Source organism: Taudactylus pleione, unplaced genomic scaffold (genome assembly GCF_031769625.1).
Source record: "Taudactylus pleione unplaced genomic scaffold, aTauple2 ptg000326l, whole genome shotgun sequence".
In the NCBI taxonomy this organism is placed as follows: Eukaryota; Metazoa; Chordata; class Amphibia; order Anura; family Myobatrachidae; genus Taudactylus; species Taudactylus pleione.
Window position 1 is genome coordinate 5,279,033 of NW_028284727.1, and position 21,146 is coordinate 5,300,178.

The window sequence follows — 21,146 nt, forward strand, 5'->3', positions numbered from 1 at the left end:
GTAGGGAGGAGAAGTAGGGAGGAGATGAGTCAGTAGATGTAGGAAGGAGATGGAGACAGGAGATGCAGGGAGGAGATGGAGGCAAGAGATGTAGGGAGGAAATGAGGCAGGAGATGTAGGGAGGAGATGTAAGCAGGAGATGTAGGCAAGAGATGCAGGGAGGAGATGAGGCACGAGATATAGGAAGGAGATGCACGCAGGAGGGGATGTAGTCAGCAGACCGGTGGCCGGGATGCCGCCGGTCTAAATCCCGACGCTGATATCCTGACAAGGGAGTTAAGATAGGCGGGGGGGGGGGGGGTTAGGGCAGTTAGCAGGGTTAGCGTTAGATTTTGGGAGGGGGGAGAGGTTAGGGTCAGGCACCACTGAGGGGGAGTTAGGTTTAGACACTAAGGGGGGAGGGTTAGGTTTGGGCACGAAGGAGAGGGACTTAGGTTCAGGAACTAATGGTTAGGGTGGGGAAGGTTAGGGTTAGGCTACCAGAAGGGAGGGTTAGGGGGGAGGGTAAGTATACCAACCATCGGGATGCTGTCGGTATTCTGACAGGAGGCATCCCGGCAGCCAGCATATCATACCGATTCCAGCAGGAGTTGTAGGGAGGAGATGAGGCAGGAGATATAGGGAGGAGATAGGCAGGAGATGTAGGCAGGAGATGTAGGGAGGAGATGAGGCAGGATATTTAGGGAGGAGATTATGCAGGAGAGGTTAAGAGGAGATGAGACAGGAGATGCAGGGAGGAGATGTAGGCAGGAAACGCAGGGAAGAGATGTGGCGAGGAGATGAGAAGTAGGATCATTTAGCGAGCTGTAGGATTTGAGAAGAAACCTTAAGTGGAGGAAGTAAGCAGAGCAAGAGCACTTGTGGAGTAAATGGGTCAGAGTAGATTGCCTGATTTGGGGAGGGGCCAAAAGATTGATGGCAACAGCTGATGCAGCAGAGTCAAGTCAGCAGAGTCATAAATCTCCCCCAGGATGTGGGTGTGATGTGGGAAATCCACCCACTCTTCCGGGGGACTACCTGAAAAATCATGAGTCTCCCGGACCTTTCGGGAGAGTAGGTAAGTATGGGGGATAATTTGCACAATTATGGATACACGCATATTTCATGTTGTACATTTCATGACAACATTCTAATGTCGGAGGATGCTCTTTTGTTTTCAGCATACAAGTTATCTAGTCTAATGGGCAAACTCCATTAGCGGCAGGACTTACTGCACGGCTGCAGTTCTCGGGTTTAATGTCCAGAACTATTGAATGACTTGCCAGTTTCCACATGTGGTAAGCACGTGTCTAACACGTGTTTACCCATAGCTCCCGGGTTAAATGACCAGAGCTATGGAATAACGTTAGAGATGGCCAACTGTGGGGTGTCCATCAATGGTTCCATCCGTGATTACTATCGATGACACATAAACCATCTATGGTGAACAATTGGTGGTTTGCACCCATTGATGGTACCCGCTGCTGGGCGCACAGCAGGTCGCAGGCCAATCAGAAACGTGTGTGGGGTGGGGGGGCTAAGCTCCTTCCTTTAAGAAAAACAACCATCGGATCCCACTCGCCCATCGATGGCAGAGAACCATCAACCATTGGAAGTTACCCATTTATTTTATTTATTTATTAACACTTATTTATATAGCACACACATATTCTGCAGTGCTTTAGAGAGAATATCTGGTCATTCACAACAATCCCCATTCCAGGGGAGCTTACAATCTATATTCCCTATCACATGCTCACACACTTGGGTTCATTTTTGTTAGGGGACAATGAACCTACCAATATATTTTTGGAGGAAACCAGAGTACCCAGAGGAAACCCACATAAGCAGATGTAGAATATACAAACTCCACACAGTTAGGGCCGTAGTGGGAATTGAACCCATGACCTCAGTGCTGTGAGGCAGTAATGCTAACCATTACACCATCTGTGCTGCCCATCAATGGCTGTTAACTATCGATGGTTGATGGTATCCTGAATTACTATACAAAGTAAGCACTAGAGTAGGGGTGGGCAATAAGCGACCCCCCTTCTGTTGTAGAACTACACGTCCCAGCATGCCCTGCCACAGTTTTGCTATTTGCCCATGCTAAAACTGTTGCAAGGTATGCTGGGATTTGTACTTCAACAGCAGCTGGAGGGCCGCATATTGCCCACCCCTACCCTAGAGGGTACACTTAAGGCAGATTTTGTTTCTTGTAGATCCTGAGGCTACGGGGGGAAATTTGCATTTAGTGCACCCTCTGGAGCTTACTGCAATGAACAGCGGCAGTAATTGAATAGCTCGGCACAGAGCAGCTCCCGCGCAGTAAGCCCGGTGGCTAATTTAATCTCCCCCTAAATATCTTCAAGTGATTTTGGTAAATAAATGTTCTACTTGTTTTGTGTAATCATTATACAAATGCAGGAAGAACAACTGACAAAAGAAAAAACACAGCCAGCACAGTCAGGGTCAGGCAGTGTGTAAACACTGTTTTTGTAATTGAATGAAATTATTTTATATATAAAGGACAAAATCCTGACACAATGAAATGTTACTTCAGTTAAACAATACATATTTTAAAATCTATGACAGACTTGCACCTGTAGTATGAGGGGTGCTCCTACTACAATAGTGAACCGGAATGAAAAACACAAATAGATATTCAATCTATACTGATAAATGTGACACAACAAAATCCAGCAAGCCATGCCTTTGATGAAGTAATCACAAATCTTATGCCCAGGAAAGGTGAATTGAAGCCATATAAGGCCCTAATCAAGGTAGTAGTTTTGAGGTTCACGCCTCAGATTCCCTGCTTTTCTACTACCTATCTATCTATACCAGCAATGCACCCACATGTTCTGTCTGCAGACATAAATGTCAGTAACCCTGCACACCCACTATGGTAATACAAATGTGCACACAAGTTATGCCACAATTACTGTCCTGCATACATCTACCCCTATGTGACCTGTAGTAGGCATACACAAGGCTGCACCTATCTTAGTTGCAGTAACTGTGGGGGACATGTATGATCAGGCAGCTAATGATTGGTAATTATCATGGTGAAGCAGGTCCCCACACTGCCCACATGTATTATAACTTGGGAGAGTGTTAATTGCACTGTGCCTGTTTCAGGTATGTGACCGGCGCTTGCATATATTCTGCACATGTGCCGGTAATTTTCTCCAAAAAGCTAACCTAGACTTTTTGGAAAGACTTCATCCCCATTGAGAAAAATGGGGACTACAGTCTGCAGTGATCGTTTGCGCAAGGCAGGAGATATCTGTGATATCCCCTGTGTTTAGACTTTGTTAAATAGACTAGTAACAAACCATGCCATTTCTCCATTATTTTGAGGGAAAATAAATAGATTACTGGATCCACGGACATGATGAGATCAGTGCACTCCCAATGGCCTCTACAGTCACCAGATCTCATTCGTATAGAGCACCTTAGGGATTGGTATAATGAAAGATTTGCAGCATGAAAGCACAACCGACAAATCCGCAACAACTACATAATGCTTTAATTCCAATATGTTCCATAGTCTTTAAGGAATGTTTGCAGCACCTCATTGAATTCTTGAGTTTTTGAATGTTATAGTGAAAAGGGTGCATCACACCATTGTCCCCATCACAGGAGATGGCCCCTCATGTTCCAGTCCCTCTCCTATCTCATGTATGACACTCAGATAATGGCTAGGGAGGTATGTTAACTAATTGTGAGGCTTGTGGTGGACAACTGGGAGGAGTTCTCCATCGTGCTCCACGACAGCAAGGGGGATAACTACATCAGCTCCGCTGAGTACCTCCTTGACATGTCCCAACCCTTTACTTATGGTGGTTCATGCGAACTGGGGGCGGCTGGGCAGTTGTTTGATTTTGTCTTTGAGGTTTACTACACTTAATCTTGATACTAGAACGCTCCTTTACATCAGGAAGGAAATTAATATATCTAAGGTCTACCCAAGTGCATCAGCTAGTCTGTCTGTCTGTCTGTCTATCTATCTATCTACTTCTCATATCATCTCTACAATTCAGGACACAGATTCTGTTTCTGGCTGACATTTCACCTGGTTTTAATTAGCCACATAACCTGCTCACATGGATGATATGGCACGAATATTTACTGCAAAAGTTTTAGGCAGATGTGGAAAAACTGCTGCAAAGTAAGAATGCTTCAAATAGAAGTGTTAATCATTTATTTTTATCAATTAACAAAATGCAAAAAGAATGAACAGAGGAGAATCTAAATGAAATCAATATTTGGTGTGAGCACCTTTTGCCTTCAAAACAGCATCAATTCTTCTAGGTACACTTGCACACAGTTTTTGAATGAACTCGGTAGGGAGGTTTTTCCAAACATCTTGGAGAACTACCCACAGATCTTCTGTGGATGTAGGTTTGCTCAAATCCTTCTGTAAACCCAGACAGACTCAATGATGTTGAGATCAGGGCTCTGTGGGGGCCATAACATCACTTCTAGGACTCCTTGTTCTTCTTTACGTTGAAGATAGTTCTTAACATTGGCTGTATTTTTGGGGTCGTTGTCCTGCTGAAGAATAAATTTGGAGCCAAGAGACGCCTCCTTGAAGGTATTGCATGATGAATAAGTACTGCCTGTATTTCTTAGCATTGAGGACACCAATAATCCTGACCAAATCCCAATCTCCATTTACTGAAAATCAGCCCCAAACTTGCAAGGAACCTCCACCATGCTTCACTGTTGCCTGCAGACACTCATTATTGTGTGTGCAAGTGTACCTAGATGAATTGAAGAAGTGATGCTATTTTGAAGGCAAAGTGTGGTCACACCAAATATTGATTTGATTTAGATTTCTTTTCTGTTCATTCACTTTGCATTTTGTTAATTGATAAAATTAAACTATTAACACTTCTATTTTTGAAAGCATTCTTACTTTACAGCATTTTTCCACAGCTGCCGTAAACTTTTGCACAGTAGGGCAACCGACAACATGTGTCCATTGGGCTGACGGACTGGCAGTTTTTGACCACCCTCGCTATGGTCTCCGTCATGCTCCTTGACTTATAGTGGTTCATACACTTTGTATATGCACTTTATATGATGCTGCTACTTTCTCTATAAAACTACTATCCTTGCATTTATAATTGGATGTGCTGGCTCCCTTTTTTGTTTATATATATATACCTGAATGTCCTGTACCGATGTATCCACTTCCTTTGCTGTGATACACCCGTGCTTTAGGTCATTAGCCAGGAAAGTCCACAGGGAAAGTACTTAATCTGCCCATATATTTTTATAGCAATGAAACAAATAACAGAACTGACCTTGCAAAATAGCCTTGTCTTCGCTCCTTCTTTTCTTCCTTGCTGTCCATGATAAACACTGCGAGGATCCAGAGCAAGTTTCTTAGTCAGAAGACCTTTTCCTTTTCACTGACTCATGTCCGCTGACATTTCTCCTGCTTTGACAATACAAAGAGGTACATTTTAAGACCAGTACACAGACAATCTACTTCCAGTCTGATCAGACATTAACTGTTTTTGTTAAAAGATGGAGCAATTAACTTCAGTGCCATTATATGGGTCACATGACACACGTAATATGCCAAGAGAATAATATAACCACGTCATATAAAACACACATGCACTGTTATAATGCAGGTTATGTATACAAGTTTTATTTATACTATAAAAACTGCATCTATGTGAAACAAATACAATGTATTTATCCATACAGTATTAGCAACTACCATATATACTTATTATTTTATTATAAAAATGTGCAAAATCAAACAGTGACAGTGATACAGTATCTGCATAATTATTCAATACAGAGGAGGAAGTCAGCGATAACAAGGTACATCATAAAATGTCAATTTAGGGATTAGCAATTGTTTGTTAATGAGCTATTGTTTGCTAATGCGCATGCACGGACGCCATACAGAGTACACACTTGCATAGGGAGTGATGAATAGGAGGTGGTAATGGGGGGGGGGGGGTTAGAAAAACGCAGGTGTATTGGACCGATTAAACGCTATTTTATGTGCATACAGTCACTAGATCTCTCACGAGTCCTATCGCCCAACTAGCAAACGGTATATGAGTAGAAGGACAGTGTGTCCATTATTTACACTAACACTACAGCCAGGGTAGTGAGTGACTGGATCCCCTTCATTCGGGGAGTTACTTTTATGCATTGTGGTCTATGAGGAACCCACTCCCACTCCCCACCATGTCCCCAGCAGCTGATGTCAGAAGGTCATTCTGGCAAAGGCGGATGCAGTGCAGGGTGCGGACTCCGGAGAACAGATATTGCTGTGGCGGGTTAGAGGCGGTGGGTGTGGGGGCCCCGAGGCGACCGCCCTGCCCTTAATTCGACATTGGCTAACAAGCACATAGCATACACACTAGTAATCTAGTCTGTTTCTACAATACTTGTATTATAAACACGAAGACTAATCCTTTATAGATGACCTTAATAGAGCTTTGATAAAATCCATGCACCAAAAAATAAATACAAATATTTATACTTCATACATAAAGCTAATTAGGTGGTGTAAACATTCTAGTATGCTTTTTTAAATACATAAACTGAATTAGTAGTAAACTGTTAGATTGGATGAATGATATTATCTATACACTGAAGGCATTTCATATCACCTTTTCTTTTAAATTGTTTCTGCAACATTACCTTGCTTATATGTATGCTGTAATTTCTGATTTTTTTTTTGTATACTTTGTATTTTTTGATAGTGTCCTTGTTGCACATAGTAGTGTGTAGTGGCTTCTGTTATTTTATGGTTACAAATACGATTTGTCATGCACCTAAGAGTTGCGTCATGAGGGGGGTGCAGACAGCACCCGGGTGTCACCTTCAGAGGGGGTGACACCAAAATGCCGGCTCCCCTGTAGTGACAGGAGTCGAGTGCTGCAGTGTGACATTCTCCTGCAGCATCCGGCTCTTGTCATAGAAGAGTAGCAGACAGTGCAGACTTCCCAGTCTCCAGGGGAAGCCAGGTGATGCTGGGCTGCCCTCGGAGTGATGTTATCAGGATCCCCTGTGAGGCCACGCCCATTTATTTAGGCCACACCCCTTTTGGGTAAGGGAATATCCGGAGTGCACACCGGGTGTCACTAGACCCGGTGAAGCCCCTGTCACCTGACCTTATTTGCTCATCTGTACTGATTAGATAGAGCAATTATATCCACATGTGGGATACCTTTGTCAAGTCATGCATCTCCCCATTCCATTTGTACTTCATTCTGCACTTGAGGAAAGGGATAATCTAGTCCCAAAACAAAGATGTTACCCTGTTTGTCTGCTCGACTTTAATAAAAATAGCTATAATGAGCATATTTTGATGCAACAATTCACTGGGTTTCTTTTTATGGATTTATACATTGCAACTGAGATTGAGTAGACTTGCTGTGTAGAGAGCATATGATCTGGATGCTCCACATCCACACTTCTATCCTTTCAAGGAGCTTGCAACACGGTCTCTATTTTGTCCTCTGATTTGTGAAACCTCAACATGTCAATCATATGTCCATAGTACGATTTTTGACCTTTGAAAAATTCACATCATTATTGACTCTATGGGCCGGATTCAATTAGCCGGGAAAGCCAAGATCGGCGAAAAGCATGATGTTTTCGCTTCATTTGCGTGTTTTGAGGCAAAGTTTTCGCCTGCTTACTCAATGCGCACACCCGCTTTTCTCCAGTTGTAAAACAGGCGAAAACGCATATTGGCGAATGCAGCGAATAATGGAACTGGCGAAAATTTCAGGTTTTTTGGGGGGGAAATCAGTCTGTACCCCCAATAAAGCCTAGCTCACCTGAAGAATCAATATAGAAGTGTATTAATAACCCTAATAAAAGTAATTATGGTACTTAAATTGAGTCAAACGGCTGTTATATGCATATTTGCATAAGTGTGGAAAAATTATGGAGAGCTATTTTTGTGGGAAAAAATAATTGCTGTAGTTAAATTGGGGGTACATTACAATGGATACTAGTATATTTTTGTGTCTATAAAGTGTAGATCAAAAAATTTAAAAAATACACCTGGTGCAGCCACCTGCAATCCGAAAAACACCTGCCCCATCCATACAGCACCCCAAAATACCTGTCCCAGTACTTTAGACCCATTTTCCAACACTTTTTACATTTTTGTTGGGGGGGTGAATTAAAATATATATATTTTTTTTTCCCGAATTAGTCATTAGGGGGAATGTCCAGAGGGTTCTGGACCAAGGCCCAGATTCAGACCAGTTCGCAGACGCTGGCCGCTCACTGGGTCTGTGGGCGTTTTTTTTTTTCTCTGGCCGGTCGCAAAGCTGTGGTAGACCACCCACAGCTTGTGCGAGCGGCCAGGAGACCATCGCGATAATCGCGACCATCGGCCTTGCGACGAGACCCTGCGGTAGGGTCTAGGCTGCCACAAGGCCGAGTGGGCTCCCTGCTCTAATAGAGCAGGAAGTCCACTATTGACATCAGTAGTGATGTCAGTTTGCCCGCACAACAAACGCCCAAGGTGTTCCTTGGGCGTTTGTCCATCCACCCCCCCTAAACCCGCCCACAAAACGGGGCGAGCTGTCACTCACCATCGACAGCCGCCCGGTCTTGTTGCGAGCCCCGCAGCGACTGAACTTCAGTCGCTCAGCGGGGCTCGTGCACGTGTATGCCAGACGCGGCGTATTGCGCATTGTGCAAACATCGGGCCACTTGCGAGTGGCTCTGAATGAGCTCCCAAGTCCCTACATTTGTACCACAAAATATGGATTTTGCACTTCTATTTTCCTGCCTTTGGGTGGACAAACTTTTTCGCCTGCTTTTGCCTATAGAGTTTTCGCACAGGCGAAAACGTCCTGGAATTGAATAGGGCAATTCTTCGCAAACAGGCAAAAACCGTGCATCGGTAAAAAGTTTTCGCGAATCGCGGCTTTTCGCCTCTAATTGAAAACGGGCCTATGCCCTATTCTTTTAGTCAATGAGGGACCTTTGTTACATTTTCTAGGTGCTCAACATTACTCCTGCCAGTGACAATATTTTCCTAAAGATAGCATTGCATACCCCTACTTGCCAACTCTCCCTGATTGTCAGGGAGACTCCCTGAAATAGTAGCAATCTCCCTGTCTCCCTGAAGATGCTAGCTACCCCCCTGATTGCACCTTGCCCCCATTATGAAGCTGTTATATGTAGGAAAAAAGTTATATACATTCAAATGGGATAATTAGTATAATTTCCCTGCATTAGTTATGATCCTCATGGCTACATGCATGTTCTGAAAAGTATCAGTGTGTTTTCATCAACAAGTAGATCTTACAGCCATGGCCAAAAGTTTTGAGAACGACATAAGTATTGGTTTTCACAAAGTCTGCTGCTTCAGTTTTTATGATGGCAATTTGCATATACTCCAGAATGTCATGAAGAGTGATCAGATGAATTGCAATTAATTGCAAAGTCCCTCTTTGCCATGATAATGAACTTAGGGCCTGATTCAGCTTTGGAAATAGAGTGAGATATAGCATTTAACTGATCATCTTGGTGAAACCATGTTGCACTCCAGTTGGGGCAGATTTAAAATGTGCAGAGAAATTTAGATTTGGGAGGGAGGTGTCCAAACTGACATCTAGATTGTGGAGTAATAATAAAGCTGTGCAGTATTTGTGGGTTACATGCAGAAGCAGCCAGTATTTACCCTACATGCAATTTTTTTTAATGTATTTACACCGCTTGCATTGCAATATGGTTTGTCCAGGTTCACAGTTAAGTGCTAATTCTCACTCTATTCCCAAAGCTGAATCAGGTCCTTAATCCCAAAAACATTTCCACTGCATTTCAGCCCTGCCACAAAAGGACCAGCTGACATCATGTCAGTGATTCTCTCGTTAACAAGGCTGGAGATCACTCTGTCATGCTGATTGAGTTAGAATAACAGACTGGAAGCTTTAAAAGGAGGGTGGAGCTTGAAATCATTGTTCTTCCTCTGTTAGCCATGGTTACCTGCAAGGAAACAAGTGCAGTCATCATTTCTTTGCACAAGAAGGGACTCACAGGCAAGGATATTGCTGCTAGTAAGATTGCACCTAAATCAACCATTGATCGGATCATCAAAACTTCAAGGAGAGAGTTTCAATAGTTGTACAGAAGGCTCCAGGGCGCCCAAGAACGTCCAGCAAGTGCTCCTAAAGTTGATTCAGCTGCGGGACAGGGCAACACTAGTGCAGTGCTTGCTCAAGAATTGCAGAAGGCAGGTATGAGGGCATCTTTACGCACAGTGAGGTGAAGACGTTTGGAGGACGGCCTGGTGTCAGGAAGGGCAGCAAAGAAGCCATTTCTCTCCAGGAAAAACATCAGGGGCAGACTAATATTCTGCAAAAGGTACAGGGATTGGACTGCTGAGGACTGGGGTAAAGTTATTTTCTCTGATGAATCCCCTTTCAGATTGTTTGGGGCATCTGGAAAAACGCTTGTCCGGAGAAGGAAAGGTGAGCGCTACCATCAGTCCTATGTCATGCCAACAGTAAAGCATCCTGAGACCATTCATGTGTGGGGTTGCTTCTCAGTCAAGGGAGTGGGCTCATTCACAATTTTGCCTAAGAACACAGCCATGAATAAAGAATGGTACCAAAACATCCTCCAGGAGCAACTTCTCCCAACCATCCAAGAACAGTTTGGTGACGAACAATGCCTTTTCCAGCATTATGGAGCACCTTGCCATAAGCCAAAAGTGATAATTAAGTGGCTCGGGGAACAAAACAGAACAGAAACTCCCCAGACCTTAATCCCATTGAGAACTTGTGGTCAATTCTCAAGAGGTGGACAAACAAAACCCCACAAATTCTGACAAACTCCAAGCATTGATTAGGCAAGAATGGGCAATCATCAGTCAGTATGTGGCCCAGAAGTTGATTGACAGCATGCCAGGGAGTTAAATGCAGAGGTCTAGGAAAAGAACGGTCAACACTGGAAATATTGACTCTTTGCATAAACTTAATGTAATTGTCAATAAAAGCCTTTGACACTTATGAAATGCTTGTAATTTTACTTCAGTATACCATAGTAACCAGGAAGAATAGGAGGAGAAGAAGGCGCAAGACTGAATTTATTGTCGTCTTGAAATCTCCACAGATTCAGATGCTTCCTGATTTGCCCCTTTTTTTTAGAACTGATATTGTCAGTGTGGCTCACTCACTCCATTTTACAATAGAAAGCACCCAGGAGTTTATTAACTTATGTAATTTTTCTTCAACCATTGGCCGGATGGTGTACGGAATAGAGCGTACCTTGCAAAATTTCAACCTGCCATTGACCAATGCACAGCAAGGTGCCCAATCTAATCACCTCTCTTTAATGTCTTCACAGGATCTGCACTGGCAGACTGTTATTACTGTGCAGCAGCTTGGGAAGGGGATCGTGTCTGAGGAGCTTAGCAAACAATACAGCATACTGTACTTGCCTACTTTTTATTCTTCCTCCCCGTGAGAAGCCCAGGGAGGAGAAACAGGTGAGCGGTGATGGTTGGCGGGGCCGGACGTTTTGCGTCATTAGGCCTCACCTCCTCACCGTAAATTACCGTGAATAGCTGATATGTAAATAGGGGAGGGGCCAAATGAAGCGATTCTTGTAGAATTGCGTCATTAAGCTCCGCCTCCTTCTCGGGGACAGCCGATCTGTGTGAAAATTCTCCCCATTCTGCCCACTCCACTAGGAAGTGGGCAGGATGCAGGAGAAGTGCCTACTCTTCCAGAGATGGGGGTAACCCAAAAAATCTGGAGCCACCCCGCAGGTCCGAGTTGAGTAGGCAAGTATGCAATACAGACAAGAGGAGTGCACTATTATGAAAACTCAGGCAAGGGAGAACAGTATAAGGAATATACAGACAAGTGTGGGGCAGTATAAGGAATATACACACAAGTGTGGGAGCCAGGTGCACCGCACACCCTGCACCCATATTTAAACTCACCTGTCCGTGGTCCCGCATCGGGTGTCAGCGTTGCAGAGAACACCGGAAAATGGCCGCCGCGGCCATTTTTCCAGAGTTCTGCGGATGCACAGTAGACTCTAGGCACACTCTAGTGCCCAGAGTCTACTGCTTCTGCGGTGACCGGCCAGCTGCTGGCCGCTCGGGGAGAGAGGAGGGGGACCTGCGCGGGCCCTCCTCTCTTAAGACGCCCCTGGTGGGGGCACTACAAAGCATATACAGACAAGTAGACAAGTGGGGCTAAGGATAATACATTCACAGGGGGCACTATAAGGATAATATAGACAAGGGAGCAATATAAGAAATAAACATACAAGTTGGGGGCACTATAAGGAATATACAGACAAGTAGACATAATACAGAGAAGTGGGGGTCACTATAATGATAATACAGACAGGGGGGCACTATAAGGAATATACAGACAAGTGAATATAATACAGACAAGGGGGGTACCGTTAGGTTATTACAGACAAGATGGCACTATAAGGAAATTACAGACAAGTGCAGAACCTATAAGGAAAATACAAGGGGAACCGCACTCAGGACATTTAGGCATACCTCCCAACTGCCCCGCATCCAGTGGGACAGTCACGTTTTTCTGGGACTGTCCTGCTGTCCCACCCGCAGGCCGCAGTGTCCCGCGGTGGGGGGGGGGGTTGGGGGGGCACGGCATCTGTTCTCTTGTGTACACAGAGCCTGGGAACTGTCCAGCATCTTGGAGAGTGCTGGGCACGCCCCCAAAGTGACGTAAACGGGGGAACCTACAAGGCTCCGCCCTCTTTTTCATCTTTTACAGAATCCCTGCCCTCTTTTATGGCGTGCGACTTCAGGCGTGCGACCTGTCCCTCCCCAGGATTCTTAAATGCTGGGAGGTATGATATAGGTAGTAAATTGCTATTTTTATCTTTTTAGGTGGCCTAGGGGTACATTTACTAAAGTGAGAGCTTTTAAGAAGTGGAAATGTTGCCTATAGCAACCAATCAGATTCTACTTTAACTAGCACCTTCTAGAAGATAATAGCTAGAATCTGATTGGTTGCTAAGGGCAACATCTCCACTTCTAAAAACTCTCACTTTAGTAAATTTACCCCCTAGAGTCCCCTAGAGTCCCAGTTTGCAGGAGTTTTGAAACAGCATCTAAAATTAATTTCTTTCTCCCTCAAAATCCCTAAAGCTTTTGGGGGCTAGATGTCCCCCAGACCCCTGGCCATTCACATAAAATTTCCATTCCACAACATTGTATATGTACACGTGCTGTCATATTCATGTCTCACTATTTTCTCATTTAGTGTTTCCAGTGTGTGTTTATTTGAGTACCAAATAAAAATTCAGAGTATTAAACAACAGTTTTCAAGTAGCAACATTTTTTTTAATTGCTCTGGGCGCCATTGACCCTAGTTACACCTCTGGTGCCATGTGCCCAGAGTTTTACAGCAGTTGATAATGCATGGGTGTAAGGAGGGCTATATATATCGAGTGGAATCAGTATAATTTACCGCCGGCCAACAGCGGAGGCCCGGCACTGAAGATCCCGACAGGTGAGTACTTTTTCTATTTAGTAACCTAACCTCCCCCCCAACCCTCCCTTAGGGGTGCCTAACCCTAACCTCCCCCCCAAGTGCCTACCACTAACCCCCTCCAAGTGCCTAAGCCTATCCCCCCTTCCCCGCAGCCTAATCCTAAGTCTCCCGGGGGAGTGCCTAACCCTGACCTCCTGGGGGGGGGTTGCCTAACCTTAAGTCCCCCCCCGGGAGCCCCTAACCTAACCCCCCCTTTATATTTTTCAATTGGAATACTGTTTTGTTCCTGTTCCGTTTTTCACCACTTTACTGTTACTTAAGGCTTCTTGTGCTACCTTGGAGTTTTTGCTCTCAGCTGTAAGAATCTGCTAATTTGGGTCAATCACAGTATTATGCAGATTTATCTCCTACTGTGATTAATATATAGCATGCCTGGACAACCTGTGGCTCTACAGATGTTGTGAAACTACAAATCCCAGCATGCCTTGCCACAGATTTAGCATTTACTAATAACAAAAATGAGACAGGGCATGCTGGGACTTGTAGTTTCACAAAAACTGGAGAGCAACAAGTTGGCCAGGTCTGATATTGAGGAATTTCTTGTTATCCTTTCATCAGATGTTTTCTACAAGCAGGGTTTTCTATTTTTATTATAAAATATTTTTATTATATTTTAAAGCCATATACAATGAGCCGCGAAAAAGCAAAATCTTAACGTCGGAGAAGTTTTCCCACAGTTTGCATGTTTTGGTGCAATCTTTTCTCGTCTTTTGTCTATGCGCGCTCCCGTTTTTCGCACTATCCTATTACAAAAGACGCGGAAATGGATTCACACAAAAACTGTTAGTGGAGAAATCAGCGAAAAGTACAGCAAGATTTGGGGAAATCTGTCTGTACCCCATAATAAGGCTAACTGACATAGGGAATGAATTCAGAAGTGTATTAGTGAACCTAATAAAAGTTTTTATGGTTTTAAAATTTTGCCAAACGGCTGTTATATGCATATTTGTATAAGTGTGAAAAATGATAAAAAGCTAGTATTTTTCTAAAAAATAAATGCAGCAGTTAAATTAGGGGTACATAAAAATGGGTGCAAGTATATTTTTGTGTCCTAAAGTGCACTTTTAAAAATTGGTAATAATACACCAAACCCACTTTAAACCCATTTTCCAACTCTTCTAATATTCTCACTCCAAATATGACATGTCATTATTGGCCAAATTAAGCTAATTAAAAAAATTATTTGTACCTAATTTGTCATTAGGGGGGTGTTTAAGGGGTTCTGAAACAAGTCTCCACATTTTTAATCAAAAATAGGGATTCTGCAAATTTTTTCACCTGCTCTGAGATGGTGAAAACAGTTTGTTGGTTTTTGTCTATGGAGATTTCGCACATGCGTAAACATCGGCAACAGGACTGCACAATACGCATTTAGTGCTGTAAGAAATGGGGAAATCAGCCTGATCCCCCCAAAAAAGATGCACTAACATTGAGGATCAATGTACATGTGCCCGAATAGCCCTAATAACACTATTTGGCGTACTTAAGTTGTTTCAATTGTTTCTTATTAGCAAATTTGCACAAGTGGTGAAGAATGGCATTAAGCAGTATTTTCTGTTGAAAATAAGTAGTTCTGTCAAATTTGGGGTACTTGACAATGGGTACTAGCATATTTATATGTCTCTAAAGTGAACTTTTAAAAAAATTTGTAAAATGCACCTGTTGCATGCACCTGCAATCCTAAAAACACCTGACCCATCCTTGCAGACCCCCAAAAAGTCTCTTTCGCTTGTTTTTATGTTTGTCCCCCACTTTTTACTTTTTTGCCCCCAAAATTAAAGTACTTTTTTGGGGTGTTCTTAAGTTTTTCCCCGGGATTTTTTGACACAGTTGTCCTTTTGGGGGACTGTCCCAAGGGTTCTGAGTGGTTTCCCCACCTTTGCACCCCAAAATAAAGATTTTGCACTTCTTTTCACCTGCTATTCAGAGGCGAATCTTTTTCGCCTATTACATTGCATTGACTTTCCGCGTATGCGAAAAGCGGCTAGAATTGAATACAGAGATAAGTTTCCGCCACACGAAAAGCCAAGATCGGCGATACTTTTCCACAGATCTCGGCTTTTCGCGTCTAATTGAATACGGCCCGTCCTTAGTTTCCAAATTTTTTTCAAATTTTGGATAGCATTCTGTAATAACTTAAGGACAAACGTATCACCTTCATGCCAATCAGGAAATAAAAAGACCTACATTTGAACCCAAGTTTGCACACATGTTGTAGCTTAATGTTTATGTGTGTAAGCATTTATTATACCTTTACATTTTCACACTTGGTAAAATTGTACACGTTCTGAGAGTAAAAATAATGATCTGCATGTCAAATTTTATATACAATTCCAATTGCTATTAGCATAACTAACCCATCCTAGTATGTAAGCACTGTCCAGCAGATAATAAAGAATCCATTCAGGGTGTAAGTGAGAAGATAGATAATGATGATGAATGTGGTAGTAACTCTTTCCATTGTCCATCTCAATCCTGAAGTCTACCAAGCCTCCTCTAACCAGCAGAAACTTTAGCACTATTAATTTTCAACAACTTTCCACCTCTCTGCAACTGCTCTTACCAATTTCTACATTCACGTCTCCTGAGATTGCTGCATCACACCTGAACCAAGCTCTAGAAATGGGTTCGGTATGATTTAGCGCCTGCCGCATGGAAACTCCCGATCGTCCAAGGTAAGTATTTTGTAACCCTATTCTACCCCATAACCCTAACCCTCCCTTAGGGGTGCCTAACCCTAACCTCCCCCCCAAGTGCCTAACCCTAATCCCCCCTTTAAGTGTCTAAACCTAACCCCCCTTCCCTGCCGCCTAAACCTAAGTACCCCGGGGAGGTGCCTAACCCTAACCTCTCCCCGGGGGTGCCTAACCCTAACCCCCTCTTCCCCTAGCCTAACCCTAACCTCCTGGTGGGTGCCTAACCCTAAGTCCCCCCCCGGGAGTCCTAAATCTAACCCCCCCCTCCGCGGCTGTCCGCGCCTGGCTTACCTTCGATCGGTAAGCCAGGTGTCGGGCTCCCGGCGTAGGTAAAATTACAGGCGTCGGGATTTCAACGCCTGTCATTTAACCCTTGCCAGGATTAGACAGTCAGGAAGCCGGCGGTCGGGATTCCGTCTGTCGACTTCCCGACTGCTTCCCATAGAAATAGCCCTCGGTGAAGTGGATCCAGCTACCCTTCACTCTCCAAGCATATTTAGATGTCAACCATGGCATTCTAAAGTAACAAGACACCTACAAAAACTCTCACGTAAAGTATAATTTCAATGGCGTAAATCTCGTACTCCAAGTGACTTCCTCACATATCTACCACTCCTAGGTAATGGTTCTGGACACAAACATATTTTCAATCTCTTATCTCTGCTCAAGCTTCTTACCCCAAGCAACTTTTCAATACATTTAAATTACCACTTAACCTGGCCTTACACCAGACCAACTTTCCTCCACCATCCAACTGTCCATCTAAAACGGTGCTCCACGTATCCAACCAACTTTTTTTTTTTACCAGCAAACATTTATTAAATAAATGAAAACTTTTTTTTATAGTAAACTACAGGTCCAAGTATGGTCGGCCTGTAAAATTAGTCTGGTACCTGTACTTTTGTATATTCTGATTTTTGGGTGGGTACCCACAAATATTAAGGATCCCTGGAATGTACCATGGAGGGACCGCAGAAGATATCTCTGATATCTGTCACAGCCCCTCCATTTATAATCACAAAGCTGCCTCCATAGGTGAGCTGTGGAGGTGGCAGGGGGCGTGACTGGGGGAGAGCATTGGGATTGGACGGGCAAGTAATGTAAAAGGAAGAGAGTCACAGGAGAAAAGGGGGAATGAGTCGGCTTTGGTGTGGTGGGAATAGAAGAGGAATGGGAGAGTTGAGAGTGTTGTGCTGGCCATACACCTGCACGATTTCGGGCCGATTGCCCGATTTTTGACGAGTCATATGATGGATCTTGTGAAAATAGTGTCTTTTTTTCATAAGATACGATCCGATGCACGCTGCCACAGCTCCTTAAATCGGATCTTATGATCAGATGCGCAGCCTATATGTTCCATCCTATCATGTGCAGATCGTGCCGTTTATTTTGTTCATGCGATCCATCGTGCGGCAATTCAAGTCATTTCAATGACTGTTTCCCTAATGAGCGCGTGAGGCATACGATCGATCGTACGACTGATCATGTGCTTTGAAATACAACAAACATGCCACCGGGACTGCTAGGGAGCTCCGGGAGCCGGATGGAGAATTGGATCTGATGCTGGTCGTGCAGGTGTATGGCCAGCATTGGAGTGAAAGGATATGGGTGCTAGCAGGCCGAGAAGGCAATGATTCACAAGTGAGGGGGAGTGAAGAAAATGAACAAGGCAAGAAAGTGGGCAGGGGACCAGAAAGAGGGGCTAGGGGTGGGCCGCAAAGTAAGTGGACCGGGAATGGGAGACAGGGGTAGACGGTGCATGAGGGGTAAAGGATGAATGGGTTAGTAACTTTTCCCCCAACTGAACGATAAGTAGGTGGACACCATCCTCAACTCCATCACTGTCAGGCAGCCCCTACCAGCCCAGAGCCAGTGGCGGCGGTGGGAAGATCGCTGCTGCTGCTGGATCAGCGATGCTGCTGCACCATCAGTAAGAGAGTCTCTCTCCATGCCTTAATTACATTAGTGACCCCCCATGATCGCGGTCATATACCCGAAGTCCTTATTTCACAAAGGACATCTCTTATAGGAAGAGCTGTCCTTTGCTATTTTAGCCACAATTGTAAAATTATACTGCATTAAAAACGCCACTATGTTTGCGATCAGTGGTGGGATGCGCAATGCTTGATACATCCCGCTCTTTACCTTTTCATTTTCTGCTTCAAACTTAAATTTTTTGTTATCTCTTATATCACACTGCCATGGCTACACAGAAGGCCCCCACGTACGCTACAATCTCGTTTGCAATTACCCTTGAACTCCTTCAAGGCCCCCATACATCAGCAATTGATTGCAGCAATTCTGCAATTTGCAATCGATTGTGTATAAAAATCTTTCCCTTTTTCAAACGATTGCAGATTGCAGAATTGCCACAATCGATTGAAAAAGGGAAAGATTTTTATACACAATCGATTGCAAATTGCAGAATTGCTGCAATCAATTGCTGATGTATGGGGGCCTTAACACTCCCGGACAAACGATATTGTGCCTATACATGGAACGATTGTACAAACGATGAAACGACATAGATAGGTCGTTAACTACTGCAAATCGTTACCGATATATTGTTTGCAGCAAACAACCTCAAGATACTGGCACAAAATAGTGGAGGGGAGTGGCCAGGAAAAGTGAAAACATATCATCCATCGTCCATCGCATTGTTCATCGTGCATACAAACGGAACGATGTGTGCCAAATCGTGAACGATAGGTTGATTTCTTTCTGCAGGTTCAACTGATCAGCGACCAAGATCAGCGAGAGCGGGAGCGTGCATCGGCATCATTATCATGCCCACACTCACTTTTTTAACAATTTGCCATTCTAATCGGTTGAAAACAGCCAAATTGTTTAAAAAATCGCAACCTGTGTGGGGGCCTTACGACTATTGTCTTCTATTGTTAGATACCATTTCAAATCAGCTTTTATTATTCTTGTCTTTGTTTTGACATCTTATCTGTACTCTCAGTCCTAAACACTGCTCCTCCACCCTAACCTAGGCAACTAATATACTGTAAAAACAGCATTTAAGTTCATAAAATGTATTAATATATAACAGGAATATAATGTGCATCAAATGGGCTAAACATTTCTTAATGACATCATGGATTTAGACATGCTAAAATGTTTAGAAGAGTAAAAATACATTACCAAGCATAAATAATATATACTCAGAATATAGCTGCTGCAGAATAAAATACTTGTCGAAACTAAATTGGATACAGTGGAGAAAGTTTACAAGAAGCTGCTGAGGAAATACTATAAATTTAAAATCTTAACGCAAAAATATTGCCTATGAAAAAGACAATTTTACTCCTCAATTACTTTCACAGCATTGCCCAAAACCAGAAGGGGGAATTAGGAAAGGGAGGACCAATCCTAAACTGCAATTAAGAGATTGTGGTTTGTGATTGGTTCTCCCACTTGCACCACATGTCTGCCACCATTTTAAGTTGAGAACAGTGGGTCTCATTCAGACCCACCCGCAAGCGCTGTATGCTCGCAAGTGAGTCGATGGTGCCCAAGTGCGCATGCGCACGACGGAGGGATCTCGGGGTCTCGCACCAAAGGGGGCGTGCTGTCGATGGTGAGTGACAGCACGCCCCCTTTGGAGGGCGTGCCGGGGGCGTGGCTGCCAGACGGAGGCGTTCCCATGGGAACGCCTACCGTCTGGGTCCGGCCCCACTAACATCACTAGTGATGTCAGTGGGAGTGATTTTGGCTCTGATAGAGCCAAAATCACTCCAGGGCTTGCGGCAACGAGACCCTACCCGATGGTCGCGACCATCATCATGGACGCTCGCATAAGCTGTGGGTGGTAACCCACAGCTATGCGAACGTCCAAGAGGCCGCTCCAATTTTAGGTAGGCCGGGCCTGATTCAGAGCGAGCGCTCTGGTCAGAGAGTCCGGCTCTGAATCAGGCCCAGTGCTCGAAGTGTGCCGGTATGCAACGGTATGACATACCGGCACTTCAAGCAATAAACTTTTTTTTTTTCCTATTTGAAAGGACAGAGCGGTCCAAGGTACATATGCTCGGCCCACTAATGTCAGTGATTTACGCTGCCCACAAGCTGTCAGTCACTGTCTGGAGCACAGCCCCTAAAGCCAGCCGCATTGTGTATTTATGGGGCTGGCTCAGTGTGCCGCTGCTCGCCTTCCCCCGCCGGTGGTGCGAACTCCAGCATGATTGTACCTCCACACACCCGCGTGTCAGGTGCCTGTTCTGCAGCGTCCATTACATGCTACAGAGACATTGTTCCTCTGCTGCCGCCGTCCATCCCCCGCCTGTGACAGCGGCTGATTCAGTGTGCCACTGCCGGCTACATCAGTGTGTACCCAGAGCCGTGTCCTGCCCCCGCCGGAAGGTCTCTATCATCCCAGCATTGTGCCTCCGAAACCCCGCCTGCATGAGCCGGGTGCCTGTCCATCGCACACCCCCTGCCGGGCAGGGCTGCCATCGGGGGGTTCAAGAGCACATCACTAATCCCACCTCTGAACTGTTTGTAGCACCTGGAGTAGCGTTCTCCAACCCCCACTCATAGCAGGGAGGCTTCTTCATTTAAGAGTAAGGCAATCCCAGCTGACTGTCAGCTCCTCCGATTCCCCGCCCCCAACTCTGTGATATTCCTCCTCCCAGCTGCTAGTTCTCCTTCAGTTCATTCATTGTACCTCCATTGCTGCTCTGCCATACTGCTGCTGTGCTGCCAGAGTAATGGCATGCATGCACAATTTCCCAAGGGTGCCTCTACCTCTGTGCTTTTCTCCCCAAACCTCTCCAATTGTGCCACTGCCTAGCTCCAAACTTCTGCTTCTGACCCCCCCTTCTAAAGTTGTGCCTCTGACCCTCCCCTCCCCTCCCAAGTTGTGCTCTGACTCTCCCCTCCAAAGTTGTGCCTCTGACCCTCCTCTCCAATGGTG

At 44.5% G+C, this 21,146-nt stretch overlaps 1 protein-coding gene across 1 annotated transcript in view; it reads right to left on the bottom strand.

The window, feature by feature from the left end:
- The window catches only part of LOC148509465 (uncharacterized), a 136,846-nt gene that overhangs the window by 66,263 nt on the left and 49,437 nt on the right, over positions 1-21,146 (bottom strand). Inside the window, exon 2 of the mRNA XM_088443076.1 lies at positions 5,295-5,428. Coding sequence (XP_088299202.1) covers positions 5,295-5,344 — 50 coding nt within the window. The 5' untranslated portion in view covers positions 5,345-5,428. The remainder of the gene's footprint in view (positions 1-5,294; positions 5,429-21,146) is intronic.